General features: G+C 49.3%; 1 protein-coding gene across 3 annotated transcripts in view; it reads right to left on the bottom strand.

The window, feature by feature from the left end:
- The window catches only part of REEP1 (receptor accessory protein 1), a 126,205-nt gene that overhangs the window by 8,723 nt on the left and 99,700 nt on the right, over positions 1-17,782 (bottom strand). For 2 of the 3 annotated variants that reach the window (XM_084766920.1, XM_084766918.1), the window contains one exon: positions 6,232-6,409. In XM_084766920.1, the coding sequence (XP_084623046.1) occupies positions 6,232-6,409 (178 nt within the window). Of the gene's footprint in view, positions 1-1,268; positions 1,305-6,231; positions 6,410-17,782 lie in introns of all 3 variants that reach the window. The other variant, XM_084766919.1, reaches the window with a different exon arrangement.

Here is a 17,782-nt window from a genome sequence, read left to right on the forward strand (position 1 = left end):
AAACTAGGAAATATCCCAGGCCTATGTGCCAGCGTCCAGCAATGGACTGGGAGGCTCCAATTGGACATGGGCTGGGGAAGACTGATGGAACGCTGCTCTCCCGCTGTGTCCCCTGCTCAGTGCTCCTGCCCGTCACTTATCTTGGACACACAGCTTAAAAAACCCAGTAGGCTCCCTAGTTCCTAACACACCTAGTTAAGCTCAGGCAAAGTGGAGGTACATCTCCTGAAAGCAGTCTAGCTAGCCCGGAGAGGCACGGCTCTACCAGCCCTCACTCACACCGGCAGCATCAGCATCAAGAGTTCCTGTCTAGAAGTGGGAGACCCCAGAACCCTGAGTTCGCCTGGCTATTCCAGCCTGTAAAAATAGTAGTCACCGACCAGAGAGATGGCACCTCCACCTGATGACCTGAATTTGATCCCCCAAACTCACACTGTAGGAAGAGAGAACAGACTCACTTGTTCTCTGACTTCCAGACATAAGCCATGACACGCACATGTGCACACATCACCCCCATACGCAAATAAATAATACCACAAAAATAATAGTCACCCTTCAAAATCCCTCTTAGTGGCCATTCCCATAATAGTGCAGGAAGGAAAGCAGAGGACTTTATCTATTCTATGATGAAGGCACAGGGTCAGAGCAGTTAGGTGACCCACACAAAGTCGCACAGCTAGTAAGTGGAGAGCAGCAAGTAAGCCAGCGCACCCTTGGCAGGGCCAGAACCCCCTCAACGCTCAGGGCTCCCTCCTTCAAAGGATCGTGGCAAGTCCCTACGTCTTTAGGGCCCACAGCACAGGGCGTGCAGGACTGTGTTGGCTTAAAGATCCACACGTACATCTCTGACATTCCTTCCAAAAGAGGAATAATTCTCTCAGGGAACATAGGTTTGGCCATCACACTAACTCAGACTGAGTGCGAATCTGACTCCAAAGGCAAGGTCATTAAAGGTCATGGTGGCTTCCTGACTGGCCTCTCTATCTAGGCCAGGCCACCTGCCTCGTTTCAGGACTCTCCCAACAGTGGACAGATTCTGGAGTGGATCTGCCAGGCTGCAGCTTTCCGAGAGGTTTGGCCAAAGGAACATAAGACAGTGTGTTTGCCTCCCTTAAGGGTCTTATCGTCTGCCCCCTGGCTCCCCCCCAACACCCCCCATCTGGCCTATGCAGCTGAAAGGGAGCCCAAGGTCAGGGGCCAGCCCTTGGTTAGCGCCCCCTGAAACAAGCTGAGTCCAGCAGGCTGCAGGCAGGCTGGCTGCTACTTACCTTTCCGGGTCCTGCAGGTAGAGCAGCAGGTACACACTGTGGGAATTGATCGGGTTTTGGGGTGGTGGTGGGGTGCTGTCAGAGATAGCCTCCCCCCAGCAGGAACCGGGCCCCAGCAAACAGGGAGGCCCCAGGGAAGTGTGTGAAATTCCCTGAGTTGGAATCCCATGAAAAGGGCGGTCTCTATAGACACTACAGTGTGGGAAGGGATCATCTCTGATTCAACTTCCTCTAGGGTAGGCCCTGCTTCCTGTAGCTCTAAGGAAGTGGGAGCTGTTTCCCCTGGGAATAACCATCCCGTCCTCAAAACCTCTCCCAGACCTTTTCATTCAGCGATTCTTCCGGGAAACTTCCTCAGACTGATCTCTCAACCCCAATGAATTAGTGTCTGAGCGATTGGCAAAAGACCTAATTAGCTGCTGCTCTGAACACGGCATTCAACCTTGGCATATAGTAGGTGCTCACTAAACATGGTGACCCACTAACTCGGAATCTGTGGCAGGCTCTCTTTGTTCTCCCAACCCCGCGTACCCTTCCTGGTGGTGAGGGCCAGCCATTCCACGTGTGGCCCGTCCCTCTCAGTTCACTCTGCAGCGTCAGACTCTGCCTGCCCAAACCCTTCACACCAGAGGGCAGACTCCAGGCAGCTGAGTCAGCTCTGGTGTGTGGCTTGGCCTCACCCCTGGGTGCAGAAAATAGTAGCAGAAGACTATGCGTCTCCGTATACAATGCTTGGACTGTGTGCTCTCCTTGTGCCACACGTAGCGGCCATTTGTGTGCTAGGCATGTGGCAGGCAAGTGGAGATCGGTTGGAAAGGGAGGCACAGTCCCCAGGATCTGTGAGCTTGGAGCTTGCAGGCAGCGTAAACACACCAGTGCAGTTTCTGTGTCCTGTTACTCTTTTTTTTTTCTTTCCTTGAGGTGCAGGGAGCCAAATGCTTGATTTCCTCCCTGTTTCTCAGCTGACCGTTATCCGTGTTTCTTGGACCCACTCCATTGCTTTTACCCAGCACCTCACTCTCCTTCCTCAAGAAGCATGGATTTCAAGCTGGGCATGGTGGCGCACGCCTTTAATCCCAGCACTCGGGAGGCAGAGGCAGGTGGATCACTGTGAGCTCAAGGCCAGCCTGGTCTACAAAGCAAGTCCAAGACAGCCAGGGCTACACAAAGAAACTCTGTCTTGGGAAAAAAAAAAAGAAGAAGCAGCAGCAGCATGGATTTCAACATCTACATGCATCTTTTTGCTTAATTGTGCCCTTGCAAACTATATTATTTTATGTAATGAGTAATTTTGTGTGTGTGTGTGTGCATGTGTTTGAGCCCGCCCCTGCTCATGAGTGTGAGAGACTGATGGTGGTTTCTTCTCTTGCTCGCCACCTATGCACCTGTCTATCCACCTATTTATCTATCTACTTATTTATTTTTATTTTATTTTATTTTTTGGACAGGTCTCACAATGTGGCCTGGAACTCACTATGTAAACGAGGCTGGTCTTGAACTCACAAATATTCTCCTGCCTCTGCTTCCTGGGTGCTGGGATTAAGGCATATTTTATCTCACCTGGCTATATTTTTACTTTACACAAGAATCCCTTGTGGTTTATGCATTTCCACGGTGCCTCCTGCTTTCAAGATCCACCAGTGAGCCGGGTGTGGTAGTAACGCCTTTAATCCCAGCACTCGGGAGGCAGAGGCAGGAGGATCTTTGTAAATTCAAGACCAGCCTGGTCTACAAAGTGAGTGCAGGACAGCCAAGATTACACAGAGAAACCCTGTCTCAGGGAAGAAAAAAAAGAGAAAAAGAAAAAGATCCACCAGTGTCCGTTGAATCGGGGATTCCAGTTGCCACATGGACGCGGCCTGCAGCCGTGTCGTTACCTGTTCCCTCTCCTAAGGTGTCGTCAGCTACCTGTTTGGAGTCTGAAAACGATCTCTTTTTTTTTTCTTCTTTCTCTCTCCTCACAATCCTAAAACACGACATCATGGGGCCTTTTCCTCAAGAGAAAGCTGAAGGGACTGGGTCTGCTTCTTGCACACAGTCAAATCCTCTGCAGTGGCTTAGGCATCACGCTGAGAAAAGTTCTGTGGCTGGTAGCACACGGAGCTGGGGGTGGGGGTGGGGCAGTGGGCTCACAGGAATGAGCTGGAACACGTGTGGCGACTGCCTCGTGGTGTTGTGCCAGCTTCCCTGTGTGGCAGTCTCTGCATCCTATGGGCTCAGTGTCACCTACACAGGATGAGTGAGTTCCTGTGTTTGTGTACTGGGTCCCCATCTGGCGGAGCTGTTTTGGAAGGCCGTGGAACTTCGCTGGAGGAAGTGCGTCACAGGAGGAGGGGCCTTGAGTTTTGATGGCCACACCCCCTTTGCAGTTCTCATCCAGCCTCTTGACTTCTGACTGGATCTGCCACAGCCTCATCTTCCTGCTGCCATGCCTTTCTGCCCGCGATGGCCTGTGCCTTCAAACTGTGAGGGAAACTAACTGACTTCCATTGCTTCTCAGTTATTTGTCACATCAATGAGAAAACTGGCACACTGAAGCCCAGCTTGCTCCCCTACTCTGGGGCGCCTCACCCCACTTTCCTCCCTTGGCATTTGGGTCCCACACTGTGGGCAGAGCTGGGAAGGACACAGCAGCCCCAGATGATTCGGCTTCCTCTGCCAGACCTCCTCCCAGGGACACCGTCTCTCATGTTGTGGACAACAGCTCCAACTCCATCCTGGGCACGGGCACTTCTGCCACACACCCGGGATCCACGTCTCACGTGTCTTTCTTTCTGAAGTGACTTTTGATTTGGGCCCCAGAGCAGCTACATCCCTTCTCTGAAGGGAGGTCTCAGGATGGCAAGGGATCTCACCACCTCTGCCAAGGGCAAAACAAGTCATCCCAAACCTTCTATCTCGTGCTGGGCTGGAAGCTGACTCAGGCCTTGGAAGCATCCCCAGAATCTCTGAGACTCTGCCAACTTCCTGTCACTTCATTCTGAGCCCTAACCTGAAAAGTCTGTCAAGAGGAGGTCTGGGCAGGAGGCCTAGACTCTGGTTCTGTGTGGCCTTGACAGAATGTACGACCTCTCTGTGCCTGACACTTCTACTTGGTTCTCCTCTATAATGACAAAACAGAGTCTTAGAGGGGGAGGGAACACAGGGCTACCTGAGCCCACATCCCAGCTGAGGAAGAACTCCCTGCCTGACCTTTCAACTTTGGTGTGGGTCATTCTAATAATCGGGCTCACACTGCCTCACAGAGAAGTATTTGTCTCCTGAACACTTTCAGGATTGCAAAGTACTTTCTTGGGTGAGATAAAGAAATAACAGGATTTATAACAATAGCTACTTACTGCCTACTGGCACCAGGCGCGGTCCTGAGCACTCTTACCTGGCTTATTCCAACTGAGCCCTCATAGTGAACCACCTCCCAAGTCCTGCCCTGCTTCTAGAGTGAAAGCATCTCACATCAAAAATATATGACCTTAGCCGGGCAGTGGTGGCATATGCCTTTAATCCCAGCACTTGGGAGGCAGAGGCTGCCGGAGCTCTGTGAATTCAAGGCCAGCCTAGTCTCCAGAGCAAGTTCCAGGACAGCCAAGGCCACACAGAGAAATTCTCACTCAACCACCCCTCCCAAAAAAAACCCAAAAAACAAAACAACAACAACAAAAAAAAAACAGAAAAAAAGAAAACAAAAAATATATGACCTTCAAACAGGGGTAATGCAAAGGGCATGGTTCTGAGTGGAGAAGATGCCAAAGGACACAAAGGAATGTTTATGGTATTGAGTGTTTGGGCCTGAGCATATTATCATGTGCAGACCACGTGCTAGCCCTCAGAGTCAGGTGGGGTCTGTCAGGATCTGGGGCTCAGAGCCCAGGTGCCTTTCCTGCTGCCTCTCAAAACACAGGAAGGGTCCAGGTGCCCTGGGGAATTCTTGTTTGCATGTTTTGCTTTGTGGGTTTTTAGAGCCAGGGTTTCTCTGTGTAGCCTGGGCTCGCCTCGAACTCACAGAGCTCCACCTGCCTCTGCCTCCTGAGTGCTGGGATTAAAAGCATGTGCCACCACCAACCTTCCCCGCTTTGCATGTTCAAGGGCAGTAACAGATACTTGGTACATAACGCATATTCCAAAACAGCCCAAGTCCTGTTTCTTCTGTAACGAAGAGGGGCAAAGGTGGTGACCCAGCACCTCCTCCACACTTCCTGCTGTCCACCATTTCTGTCAGCTCCTGAGTCATTGTCACCTCCTGAAGATCCATCTTAGAAACTAATAGCTCCCAGGCCACACGAGTAGATCAGATACTGAATTTACACCTCAATTTACATAGCTGGCTTTCACATGGACCTACTGAGACCTCTGGAGACAGGCCCAAGGTTCCTGGTCAAGTCCCATATGGGCATCTCACGCTGAGAGCTTAACCACGAGAGTTAAGCAGAAGAGGTAGATTTTCAGTTACTGGAAGGAACTCATCCTTGGCCTCCCCAGGAACTGGACCTCAGGCCTAGCGTTGGTCCTTGGTAGGTGCAGGCTGTGGGCTGGCACAGTGAGTAGGTGGTCAGAAGTGAAGCAGAGACAGTGGAGAAGGGGGAAAGGAAATACACAGGGAGGAAGGCCCATGGGTGTCAGCAGGCCTGGAGAGTGGGAGAAGATGCTCATGAGACCTGAGTGTGCAGTAGAGAGACTGGAAAGAGCTCCCAAGGCCTAGGCTTGGCCCAGGAACTAGCATCCTAGCATTGTCCAATTCCTCAGACAATGATGAAGGAATGACTGACCTAACCTGACGCAGGTGAAGCCCCCAGGCCAGCTTCCTGAGTGGCCCCCGTGGGGCACCGTGTGGCCCTGTGCACTCTAACAAATGCCTCCGTTGGTGACAGGTCTATGAGGCGAGGGACACCCTGTGTACCATCCAGTACTAGGGCTCTTAATGGCGACGACGCTCTCGAGAGCACAAAAGGGGAGTGGAGCGACCTACCTGAGCTGCCGGCACTCTCAGAAGCACTCCTGGACATCTTGGGCTGGCCGTGTTTGCCACTGGACCGCCCAGGCCCTGGTGGAGGGGGTCCCGAGGGAGCAGGGGCACCATCGCCCCTGATGGTGGTGAGGTCCTGCATGCTGAAGCTCCGCAGTCTCTCTGACAAGGCACCCTGTCCCTGGACACAACACAGGAGAGCACGTGTCAGAGGCCTGAGCATGGGTTTGTGGACAGCAGTGGGAACAGACACGAGATGTTCGCTCTGTGAGTAGACACGGCCTGGTTTGCCTCGGCTGAGGTTCCCAGGTATACATGCTGGCATGTAAGGGATAGTCCAGACACATACAAGGAAATCTGTAGCTAGGATGACTAGCCTCTGCAGCCCTCCCCGCCAACACACACACACACACACACACACACACACACACACACACACACACACACACTTTGTTGTTTGAGATAGGATCTTATATGTCCAAGGCTGGTCTTGAACTTGCTGCTTAATAATATAGGGACATAGCTGTTAGGGTCATCCTGATCTTCTTGCTTTCACTCCCCAAATGCTAGGATTATGGGCACGGAGCATCACTCCTGGCTTATGTAGAGATGGGCTCAGACTCAGGGTTTTATGCATGCCAGGCAGATCTCTGGCACCCCAGCGACATCCCCAGCCACTGCAGTCCCTACTCTATAGAGACGGCCGGAGGCCTCAGCTTCCCAGTAAAAGTCTGTGTGTGGCCATGCTTTCCTCGTTTCCTCGGTTCTCAGAATCTGGTTACAATATCAAACCTAACATCCTGTGCACTCAGCCCATCTTCCCAGAGGCTATAAAATTCAGGCTGTGTGTGTCTTAATGCATGATAGTAGTCATGAAAAAAAATGTGCAGCTGAAATGGTTTATAAGGCACATTTACTTGTATTGATGCATAAAAGCTTCATAAAATACCCAAAAGGAAGGAAGGATATTAAAAAAAATAACTTTGCTGTTGTCATAACCACTTGATATGCTGAAGGCGCTGTGGGGGTAAACCTTAGTCTGAATATGTTTTGTTTGGGAAAGCAAGATAAATGTGTTATATGGGTGGAAATCTCCCCCAACCGCCAACCTGGGCCTGAGTGAGGGAAGAGGATCAGGTGAAGATGAGAGCTGGGTGTTGTTGTAGGTGTGCCTGTGCCTCAGGATCAGGCGAAGATGAGAGCTGGGTGTTGTTGTAGGTGTGCCTGTGCCTCAGGGCAGCTGAGTTGCATTTTGTTGTTGCTTAGAATTTACCTTATTTTATTTTGTGTACTTTTATCTTTTAACTTATTATTTGAGACTTTCACACATGCATTTAATGTGTTTTGATCAAATCTGTGGGAGGCTTACCCTTGCTGAGGAGCGATTAGCAACTGATGGCTTTAGGCAGGGGTGGGGGAGTCAGTTATCTTTTAAAGAATGTGTGTGAGTGCGAGTGCGTGTGTATGTGTGTGTTGGTTTAGCCAGAAGAGTTTACCAGGTCCCTGCAGCCAGACTTATAGGCATCTATGAACCGCTGGGCATGGATGCTGTCAACCATGGGCTCTCTATAGAGCAGCAAATACTCTTAATCACTGAGCCATCTCTCCAGCCAGTGTTTTACAGGAAGGAGGCCTCTGATAGGCTGCCTGTAACAGCCCATGTTTCCATAGATGGACTGTGTAGTTCCATGCATTAAGCAGACTGAATGGGTTAAAAAACAAAACAAAACAAAACAGTACATGAAGTTTGGAGAGACGTGTTTGGGGCACGGGAAGCTGACAGGGGTCAGGGGTCAGGGGTCACTGAGAAGAGTGGAATCTGGAACAAGCAGCTGCCGGGTGATGACCTCGGCTGTGCTCAGAATGCAGCCTCCTCAAGTCCCGGGCGAGGCAGTGGGAGGCAGAGACTCTGGGTGGGAGTGGCATCTTATTTTCACAGTGAAGCGTCCACCCCTATGCCTAGTGGTCCAGAGGATTTGTGGATAACAAGGTAGGGCAGACATAAGAGCGTTAGCAGATCAGCACAGAGGAGCCGAGGGTGCTGCAGCAGGGAAAGCAGCCAGGCCCAAAGCACCCGGCAGAGGGCTGGAGCCTTTTCACTTTACTCAGTAATAAAACAATGATCTAAGAGGACGAACAAAGCACAGCCACCTGCTGAAATGGAAGGTGTAAGTTAACTAGAAACAAAAGAAGGCAAGGGCGTAAGTTAATAACCGAGCAGGTTGTGTTTATGTATTTAGGAGTGTGTATACACACATATGTAATAATAATTAAAGTGAAAGAGTGGGTGGGGGTTACATGGGAGAGGTTGAAAGGAGAACAGGAAAGAAGGTAAATAATTATAATCTTAAAAATTATAATAATAAAAACAGCAAAACCACAAACTGTTTCTATAACAAAAGGAGTGAGCTGGGGAGGGGCAAGCAAAAGTGGCTAGCACAAGGCAAGCAAAAGGGGCTAGCACAAGGCAAGCGAAATGGGCTAGCACAAGGCAAGCAAAAGGGGCTAGCACAAGGCAAGCAAAAGGGGCTAGCACAAGGCAAGCAAAAGGGGCTAGCACAAGGCAAGCAAAAGGGGCTAGCACAAGGCAAGCAAAAGGGGCTAGCACAAGGCAAGTAAAAAGGGCTAGCACAAGGCAAGCAAAGGGGGCTAGCACAAGGCAAGCAAAAGAGGCTAGCACAAGGCAAGCGAAAGGGGCTAGCACAAGGCAAGCAAAAGTGGCTAGCACAAGGCTAGATGATGCCCTGAGAAATGAAATAGGTCAATTACCAAGCTACCAAAGATAAAACCAAACAACAACAAAAATGTCCCAAGGAGAGCAGCAGCAATGACATCCAGGGTGTGGAGGCTCACGTCTGTAACCCCAGCATTCTGTAGCTGAGGCAGGAAAACTGTCACAGTTTGAGGCTAGCCTCAGTGGCATAGTTCCAGGCTAATCTCGGCTCCAGAGTGAACCTTATTTCTCCAAAAGCCAACAACAACAAACACAAATGGAAAGTGGTTTAAAACCAAGCATATATAGTTAGAACCATTAATCTATAAAGACATAAAGTATTATGTCCTACGATATCCACTGTATAAAGCAAGCCAGAGTTAAGTGTGTGAGAAGGCCAGCCAAGGGCCTGGAGAGATGGCTCTATGGCTAAGGGAGCTTGCTGCTCTTCCAGAGGAGCTGAGTTCAGTTCCCAGTACCCACATCAAGAGGCTCAGAACTGCCTGTAACACTAGCTCCAATGCACTCACATGATTGTGCATATCCTCTTCCTAACACACACACACACGCATGCACGCGCGCACGCACATGCACACACACACTTAAAAATAAATCTTTAAAACCAAGCTTTTTATTTATTTTTTATGCTAACCAAATGATGGCTGCAGCGGCTGCTGGCCACACCTAAGCTGTCATTGAAATCAGCGAAGAAAAGGCAACGTATGGGCAAAAGGACCAGGTGGGGTTTCATGACCCCAAGCCCAAATAACCAGCCGAGACTAAGTCCGTCACCACCAGCTTCTGGGTCAGTCTTGTAAATGCTCTGCAGCAGACCTGAGGGAAAGCAGCAGCCGGCACAGTAGGTGGCCACTTGGCAAAGGGGTCAGTTTCCCTCAGAGAAGCCCAGCCAGTGTAGCTCCAATGTCACCAGCATCAGGAAGATGGCGAGTGGCAAGGGTTAAGAAAGAGGAGATAAAGATGGCTCAGGACCAAGCTAGCCCTGGCTAGAGGGAGCCGCAGAGGCATGGAAACAAACCAGAACAGACGAGACCGCTGAACTTAACATGCCTCTCGTTTGACAACATCTTAGGACTGCTGGGTCTCGTCTCTACCTTGGGAGGCTACATTAGCTAGGCTTGGGAGCAGCCCCGTCTTGTTATGTGGAAGCTGTTGTCCTCTGGAACATCTTCCTGTCTGCCACATTGGGTTACCTACTTTGAGAAAATAATTTTGGATTCTTTGTATTTGAAAAATTCTAAATGACTGGACTGGGTGGTGGTGGCACATACCTGTAGTCCCAGCACTTGGGAGGCAGAGGCAGGTGGATCTCTGAGTTCGAGGCCAGCCTGGTCTACAAAGTGAGTTCCAGGACAGCCAGGGCTACACAGAGAAACCCTGTCTCAAAAAAACAACGCCAGGCTAAAATGTATTTCAAATGTTTTTGGCCACAGTGGGAGACACTGAGCACCAACCATTCAAATATCCTCTTTTCTCTCTCTCTCTCTCTCTCTCTCTCTCTCTCTCTCTCTCTCTCTCTCTCTCTCTCTCTCTCTCTCTCTCTCTCTCTCTCTCTCTCTCTCTCTCTCTCTCTCTCTCTCTCTCTCTCTCTCTCTCTCTCTCTCTCTCTCTCTCTCTCTCTCTCCTCTCTCTCTCTCTCTCTCTCTCTCTTCTCTTCTCTCCTCTCTCCCCCTCCCCCCCTCTCTCTCCATAGCCCTGACTCCCCTGGAACTTACTATGTAGATCACTCTCACCTTAAACTCACAAAGGTAGATATGTGTCTGCTCCCCAGCTGCCAGTATTAAAGGGATATACCACCATACCTAGCTATTCCTTTTCTTTTGAATGTGTACATGTATGTATTGCATGCAGGTGTATTGGAGCATGTGTGTATTTGTGTGTGTGGAGGACATCCTTAGGAAATGGTCTACTTCCTTTGACCCGGAGTTCACCAACTTAGGCTCGGCTACTCTGGGGAACCAGCACTAGGATGAGCATGTGCCACCACACGTGGCATTTTCACAGGGTTCTGGGGACTCAGATGCTCATATTTGCACAGCAAGTGCTTTACTGACTGAGCCATTTCCAGTCCTCATTCTTGAAATGACTACAAAAGCAAAAGCTATACTTCCCCACCCCCCTTGGAGAACTTGAGTGTGTAAATATGTGAACCAAGCGGAAAGAGGGGGTTTGTGTTTGTTTGTGTGTGTATGTGTGTGTGTGTGTGTGTGTGTGTGTGAGAGAGAGAGAGAGAGAGAGAGAGAGAGAGAGAGAGAGAGAGAGAGACAGACAGACAGACAGACAGACAGACAGACAGACAGAGTTTTATTGTATAGCTCAGGCTGACCTAGAACATTCTATGTAGACTAGGTTGCTTGAACTCAGAGTTCTGCCTTCATCTGCTTCTGAAGTGTTAGAATTAGACGCATATGTCACCATGCCTAGTTGTTTTAGGTTTTTTTTTTAGACAAGGTCTCATGTATCTAAGACTGACCTTGAACTTACTAAATAGCCAAGGTAGACCTTGAACTTCTGATCTTCCTGTCTCTACCTCCAAACCACTGGAATTTGGAGTATGCAGAACCACACTCAATTTATGTAGGGCTGGAAGTTTGAATCCAAGGCTTTGTGGATGTTAGGCAAGCACTCTCCCAACTGAGTCACACCCCAGCCTAGAGAGGCATATTTGTTGGACAGTTTTTAGCACTTTTTCACCACCAAACATTGTCACTTTATTCTACTCTGGAGGGAATCTTCACAATTCTGATGGCTAAGGAAGCGATGGGGCCCAGCTATCCACTGTCAATGCCCACAACTGTATCTGCTCAGTGAAAGCTTGCCTCAAGTGACAGGCTTTACTGGGTGGTAGGGCTAGGAGTGACCTCACCCTCTTTCGTTCTTTTTGCATCTTGTATAAGGCTCATGCATTCCTGTAGGAGGCTGTGCAATTGAATTTCCAGCAACATACACCAGTCTCCTGAGAGAACTCTGAGGATGACATTTTGTGAGTACAACAGGGCTTTCATGATAGTGACAAATGTCTTCAAATGTAAAACAATGTAGGCAGTTTGGGCTTTGTTTTATTTTAATTTTTACTTATTTTATTTTATGTGTATGAGTGTTTTGCCTGTGTGTGTGTGTGTGTGTGTGTGTGTGTACACCATGTGCATGTCTGGTGCCCACGGAAGTCAGAGGTAGATGTTGGATCCTCTTGAACTGGAGTTGCAGACGTTGACAAGCCACTGTGTGGATGCTAGAAACTGAACCTGGCTCCCAACCACTGAGCCGTCTCTCTAGCTCCTGTTTTTTATTTTGAAGACAGGGTCTCATGTAGTCCAGGCTAGCCTCAAGCTCACTATGTAGTCAAGGTGACCTTGAGCTCCTGATCTTTCTGCCTCCATTTCTCAAGGGCTAGGACTACAGGTATGTACCACCATGGCCTATGATATATATATTTAGCTGAAACTAAAATAGAGCTGAGAGGTAAGGTAGATAACTCCAGAAATTGACCCATTTAAGAGCATGGACAGGTTCTGAAGGGACCCACCTAGTAACAAGGGAAGGCACAGAAGAGTGTGAATTTTAGCTCCTCCCACTTCACCAAGTACCCAGTGCCCACTGTGGATGACAATGAGCATAAAAGCGAGATGTTTTAGTAAGGTAGGCAATTGACAACAACAAAGCCAGTAGCACAACCACACTCCCCAGGGGTAATTCAAGAAGAGTTAGTGCTTCCTGTCATCCCTCACATCATACCCAGGCACTGCCAGCCTCCCCAGCTCTGCCTACGTGCTCTGCAGCAGGGCCAGGCAGCCCCACCTCAGCATGCCACGCGGAGAATTAACAAACAAAAGAGAAAGAGATGAGGATTTCTACCATGAAACTATCAGTACAAATTCAATTCATTCTCCAGGCATTAAACAAAGGGGGCGGGGACTGAGTAAGTTAGTCACATGCTAGATGCTGCCAGAGCACACTACAAGGCTCTGGTATGACAGCAAAGTGCAGCCAGCCTGTGTGTCTGGCATGGAGTCACACATGTCACGCGCAGGTGCCGGGGGCAGCAAGACACCTGCCTCTGATCCAGACCACCAGAGGCTGGTAGGTAGAGATGGCAGATGGGTCTCTCTACCTGACTGGATCAGTTTGGAGTTAGTCACACCTCTCAACAGGGTGGGTTACCTGCCCTTCTCTGAGATCCAAAGAGGAGACAAAATGAAAGAGTCGAGCCACCTGATAAAGGGTAAAGGGGGGACAAAAAAAAAAAGGCATGGGCACAAGCCAACAAGACACTGAGGAGTCCTGTGTCCTCATTTCTTTCCTTCACTCGTTCACTCACTCGCTCACTCGCTCAGCCCATGCATTTCTCTGTTCACACACAACAAAGGCAAGTGGGATGCTGACAACACTCCATGAAGTCCTGAAGAGGAAGGAACATTGGTCAGTGTGAAGCGGTTCCTGCCTCCAGGAACCTTACTCAGAGCAGGGAATCAACACAGAGATTTGTCTGTGCGTTCGAGGCCAGCCTGGTCTACAAAGAGAGTTCCAGGACAGCCAGGGCTACACAGAGAGACCCTGAGACCCTGTCTGATTTTTTTTTTTTTTTTGGTTTTTGAGACAGGGTTTCTCTGTGTAGCCTTCGCTGTCCTAGACTCACTTTGTACACCAGGCTGGCCTCAAACTCACAGCAATCCACCTGCCTCTGCCTCCTGAGTGCTGGGGTTAAAGGTGTGCACCACCATGCCCAGCCTAACCCTGTCTTAAAAAACCAGAAAAAAAAAAAAAAAGACAGAGACTCATCCCAGAGGACTAAGGACCAAGGTGACAAAACATGCACCATTCTGGGTGGCAGGGCAGCATAGCTGGCCTGAGTCTCAGTGGAGGCCTCACCCACGAGCTCACAGTTGTGCACCTCACACATGAGCTCATAGTTGGGCACCTCATACATGAGCTCACAGTTGTGCACCTCACCCACGAGCTCACAGTTGTGCACCTCACACATGAGCTCATAGTTGGGCACCTCATACATGAGCTCACAGTTGTGCACCTCACCCACGAGCTCACAGTTGTGCACCTCACACATGAGCTCATAGTTGGGCACCTCACACATGAGCTCACAGTTGTGCACCTCACACACAAGCTCACAGTTGTGTACCTCACCCATGAGCTCACAGTTGTGCATCTCACACATGAGCTCACAGTTGTGCACCTCACCCATGAGCTCACAGTTGGGCACCTCACCCATGAGCTCACAGTTGTACACCTCACCCACGAGCTCACAGTTGTGCACCTCACCCACGAGCTCACAGTTGGGCACCTCACCCACGAGCTCACAGTTGTACACCTCACCTACGAGCTCACAGTTGTGCACCTCACACACGAGCTCACAGTTGTGCACCTCACCCACGAGCTCACAGTTGGGCACCTCACCTACGAGCTCACAGTTGTGCACCTCACACACGAGCTCACAGTTGTGCACTTCACAGGAGCTCACAGCTGTGCACCACACACAAGCTCACAGCTGTGCACCACACACAAGCTCACAGTTGTGTACCTCACACGAGGGCTGACACACCAGAAGGAAAGGGCAGGGGACAGAATTGAGTTCTCTACTGAAGGTTTTGGAGTAGTGAGAGGAAAAAAGAAAGAAAAGAAAAGCATATTACGATAGTGAGAACCTTCTAGAAACAGTTTGTGGATTATGCCGAGAACTAACCCCATTATCCCACTATCGTTCTGTCCTGTTTTTCTTTTCATTTTGCACCTGAGGACAGGGATGTCTGAGAGAGAGGTCTGTTTCCTGACCTCTGTTTTGGGAAGTGCTCTTAATGAGAAATAACAGCAGAATCAAACTGCATGGTGAGTCAGATCTCTGTATCAGCTCATCCTGATCATCCAAACCAGGCATCCCCAGGAAACAGGGGGTCAGGATGCTCCAAACACTGAGCTGTCAAGACAGTTGCCTCAGTTGAAAGCCATCCCTACGCTGTGCCTTCCTCAGAGATCTCTGTCCAGCCTTCTTCCACACTGCTGATGCTCACTGGAGCCCACAATGACAAATCACGGACCTGTCTGACGCTTTACCCCCCTTTCCACTTACTTCTCCAGTCCTAACCTTTCAGCATCTTTTCCTCCTTTCCCTCCTCTGCCCTTCTCACCCTGACTGTTGCAATAGCCATGCAAGTGGCCGGCTGCTTCTTTTCCCTTCCTGTTTGAGGCCTGTACAGCCCAGCTCTGGCCCCGGCCTCCCAGTCTCATCTTTATGTCTCCATCCCTTCTGCGCTACACCTGCAGGACCTCTCCTTGTCATCCTAGAAACAGCAACTCTGAGTACGACTATTTTAAAGGTCAGACTGGGAATAAGACGAATGAATGAGAAAGCATACTTTTATTTCTCGGGGAATGATGCCCGGCTATTCAGATAGCAGGCTGTGGTCAAAATTTTGACTAACCCCTCGTGGTCACTGACCACACTGCAGGCAGAGCGGCTGAGTTTCCAGCAGGCGGTCAAGAGTGGATGTAGTTTGTGGTGTGAAAGCTGGGCTGGCACAAGGGAGAGGATGAGGAGACGGAGCCATTGCGTGGGCGATGCTACGGGCAAGAGCGTCCAGCTCCACTTCCCTGGGAGCCATATAAATACAGCTCCAAGAACTTGGAGAGTAAAAGAGGGAAGTATCCCACCAAAGCCAGAGTAACTACAGGTCAAAGAGTGAAAAGAAGACCAAGGAACACCCAAGAACGTTTACAGAGGCTTGAGGCGGCTGCCCAGCGGAAGTTCCCACAGTGATGGAAATATGCTGTACCTGTGCCAGCCACTGGCCAACTAAAGGGCTCAATTCCAGGGCCCCTTCATTTCAGTGACTTCATACTGAAACAGATGCGTGTAGCAAGTGGCTATCATGCTGCACAGCATAGAGTTGGAGCAATAAAAAAAAAGTGTATATTTCACATCAGCTAAGGGTTTGGTTTTTTGTTTTGTTTTGTTTTCAAGAAAGGGTTTCTCTGTGTATTCTTGGCTGTCCTGGACTCGCTTTGTAGATCAGGCTGGCCTCGAACTTGCAGCAATCCACCTGCCTCTGCCTCCTCAGTGCTGGGATCAACTAAGGAATCTTGTTTGTCCTGGAACTTGCTATGTAGACCAGGCTGGGTTTGAACTCACAAAAATCCACCTGCTTCTGCCTTCCAAGTGCTCACCTTAAAGTTGTGTGCCACCAAGACCAGCACATCAACTAGGATTAATGAGTTATAACAAGTAAAAGGGCTATAAAACTAAGCATTGTTGCTTCCGGTTATTTGAATCTCTTTCTTTTTAGCTTTTATTTATTTTTAATTTATATTTATGAGTGTCTGACTGTATGTCTGTGTACCATGCCTGTGCAGTGCCTGCAGAGGCCAGAAGAGGACATCAGATCCCCTGGGAGTGATAGATGGTTGTTAGCTGCCATATGGGTGCTGGGCATTGAACCTGGGTCCTTTGGAAGAGCAGCCAGTGCTCTTAACTCCTGAGCCATCTTACCTGCCCCTATGGTTATTTTCCAACTCAGAAATGAAGGAAAGGACTAGTCATCTCGGGGCAGAAGCCATGGCCCAGTGTTAAGCAGCACACACTGCTCTTGCAGAAGATCCGGGTCCACGTTCCAGCACTCAACATCAGGTGGCTCATAACCTCCTCCAATTCCTGCCCCGGGGGAATCTTACACCTCTGGCCTTCCTGAGCAAAAGCATCCATGTGCAAATACCTACACAGGAGACATACACGTAACTTAAAATAAAATAAGCCTTTAAGTAAAGAAGCTAGCACTCGGGAGGCAGAGGCAGGCAGATCGCAGTGAGTTTGAGGCCAGCCTGGTCTACAAACTGAGTCCAGAACAGCCAAGGCTACACAGAGAGACCCTGTCTCAAAAAACAAACAAACAAACAAACAAAAAAGAAGCTAGTAATCTAAAAAAGAAACATGGGGTCCTTGTGGCAAGTGGGGCACACAAAAACATGAGTGCACCCCCACCACTGCCGAAAGCCACCTGCAGGAGAATCTCTAAGTCATAGAATGTAAGTCTTATTTGGAGCATCTCTCTTCAAAAGATGACTTTAATAATAGGTTTGGTACAATAAGGGATGCTCCAGGGGCAAATCTTCATGGGAAGAAAGCCAACACTGTCTGTCTGTCTGTCTGTGTCTGTCTCTCTTTCTGTCTCTCTCCATCTGTGTTTTTGTTTTGTTTTGTGGTTTTTTGTTTGTTTGTTTGTTTGTTTTGGTTTTTTTGTTTTGTTTTTTTGACACAGTTTCTCTGAGTAGCCCTAACTGTCCTGGAAGTTGTCTGCCTGCCTGCCTGCCTGCCTGCCTGTCTTCTTCCTTCCTTCCATTAGTTGTTTTTTCTTGACAGCGTTTCTCTCTATGGCCCTGGCTGTCCTGGAACTCACTCTGTAGACGAGGCTGGCTTTGAACTGAGAGATCGGCCTGTTTTTGCCTCCTGAGTGCTGGGATGAAAGGCATGTATCTTTCAAGTTAAGTGACAAGTTAAAAGAAAAGTTGGCTTGGCAAGGCTAGGAATGGACAAATAGAAGGGACCTAGTGTAGGGACCAAGTTTCAAACGGAGTAAGGGGTCCAGGAGGCTTCATGGTTGCAGATGTTTTGCTCAGTTTGTTCTCACTGGGGCCTCCCTTGAATGTGAGAACGTTTCTTCTGACAAATGAATTTCAAGGGTATTGTTTTTGAAAAAGAGGAATGATCATTTCTAGTCTTTAAAAGGGTTGGTGCTGTCTTCCTTTGCGTGGAATCCTGGGCTTTGAAGTGGGAAAGAGAGGAGAGAAGGCAGCGAAGTCACCAGGACACTGACACAGAGG

Source organism: Acomys minous (genome assembly GCF_964271855.1).
Source record: "Acomys minous genome assembly, chromosome: 17".
Taxonomy (NCBI): Eukaryota; Metazoa; Chordata; class Mammalia; order Rodentia; family Muridae; genus Acomys; species Acomys minous.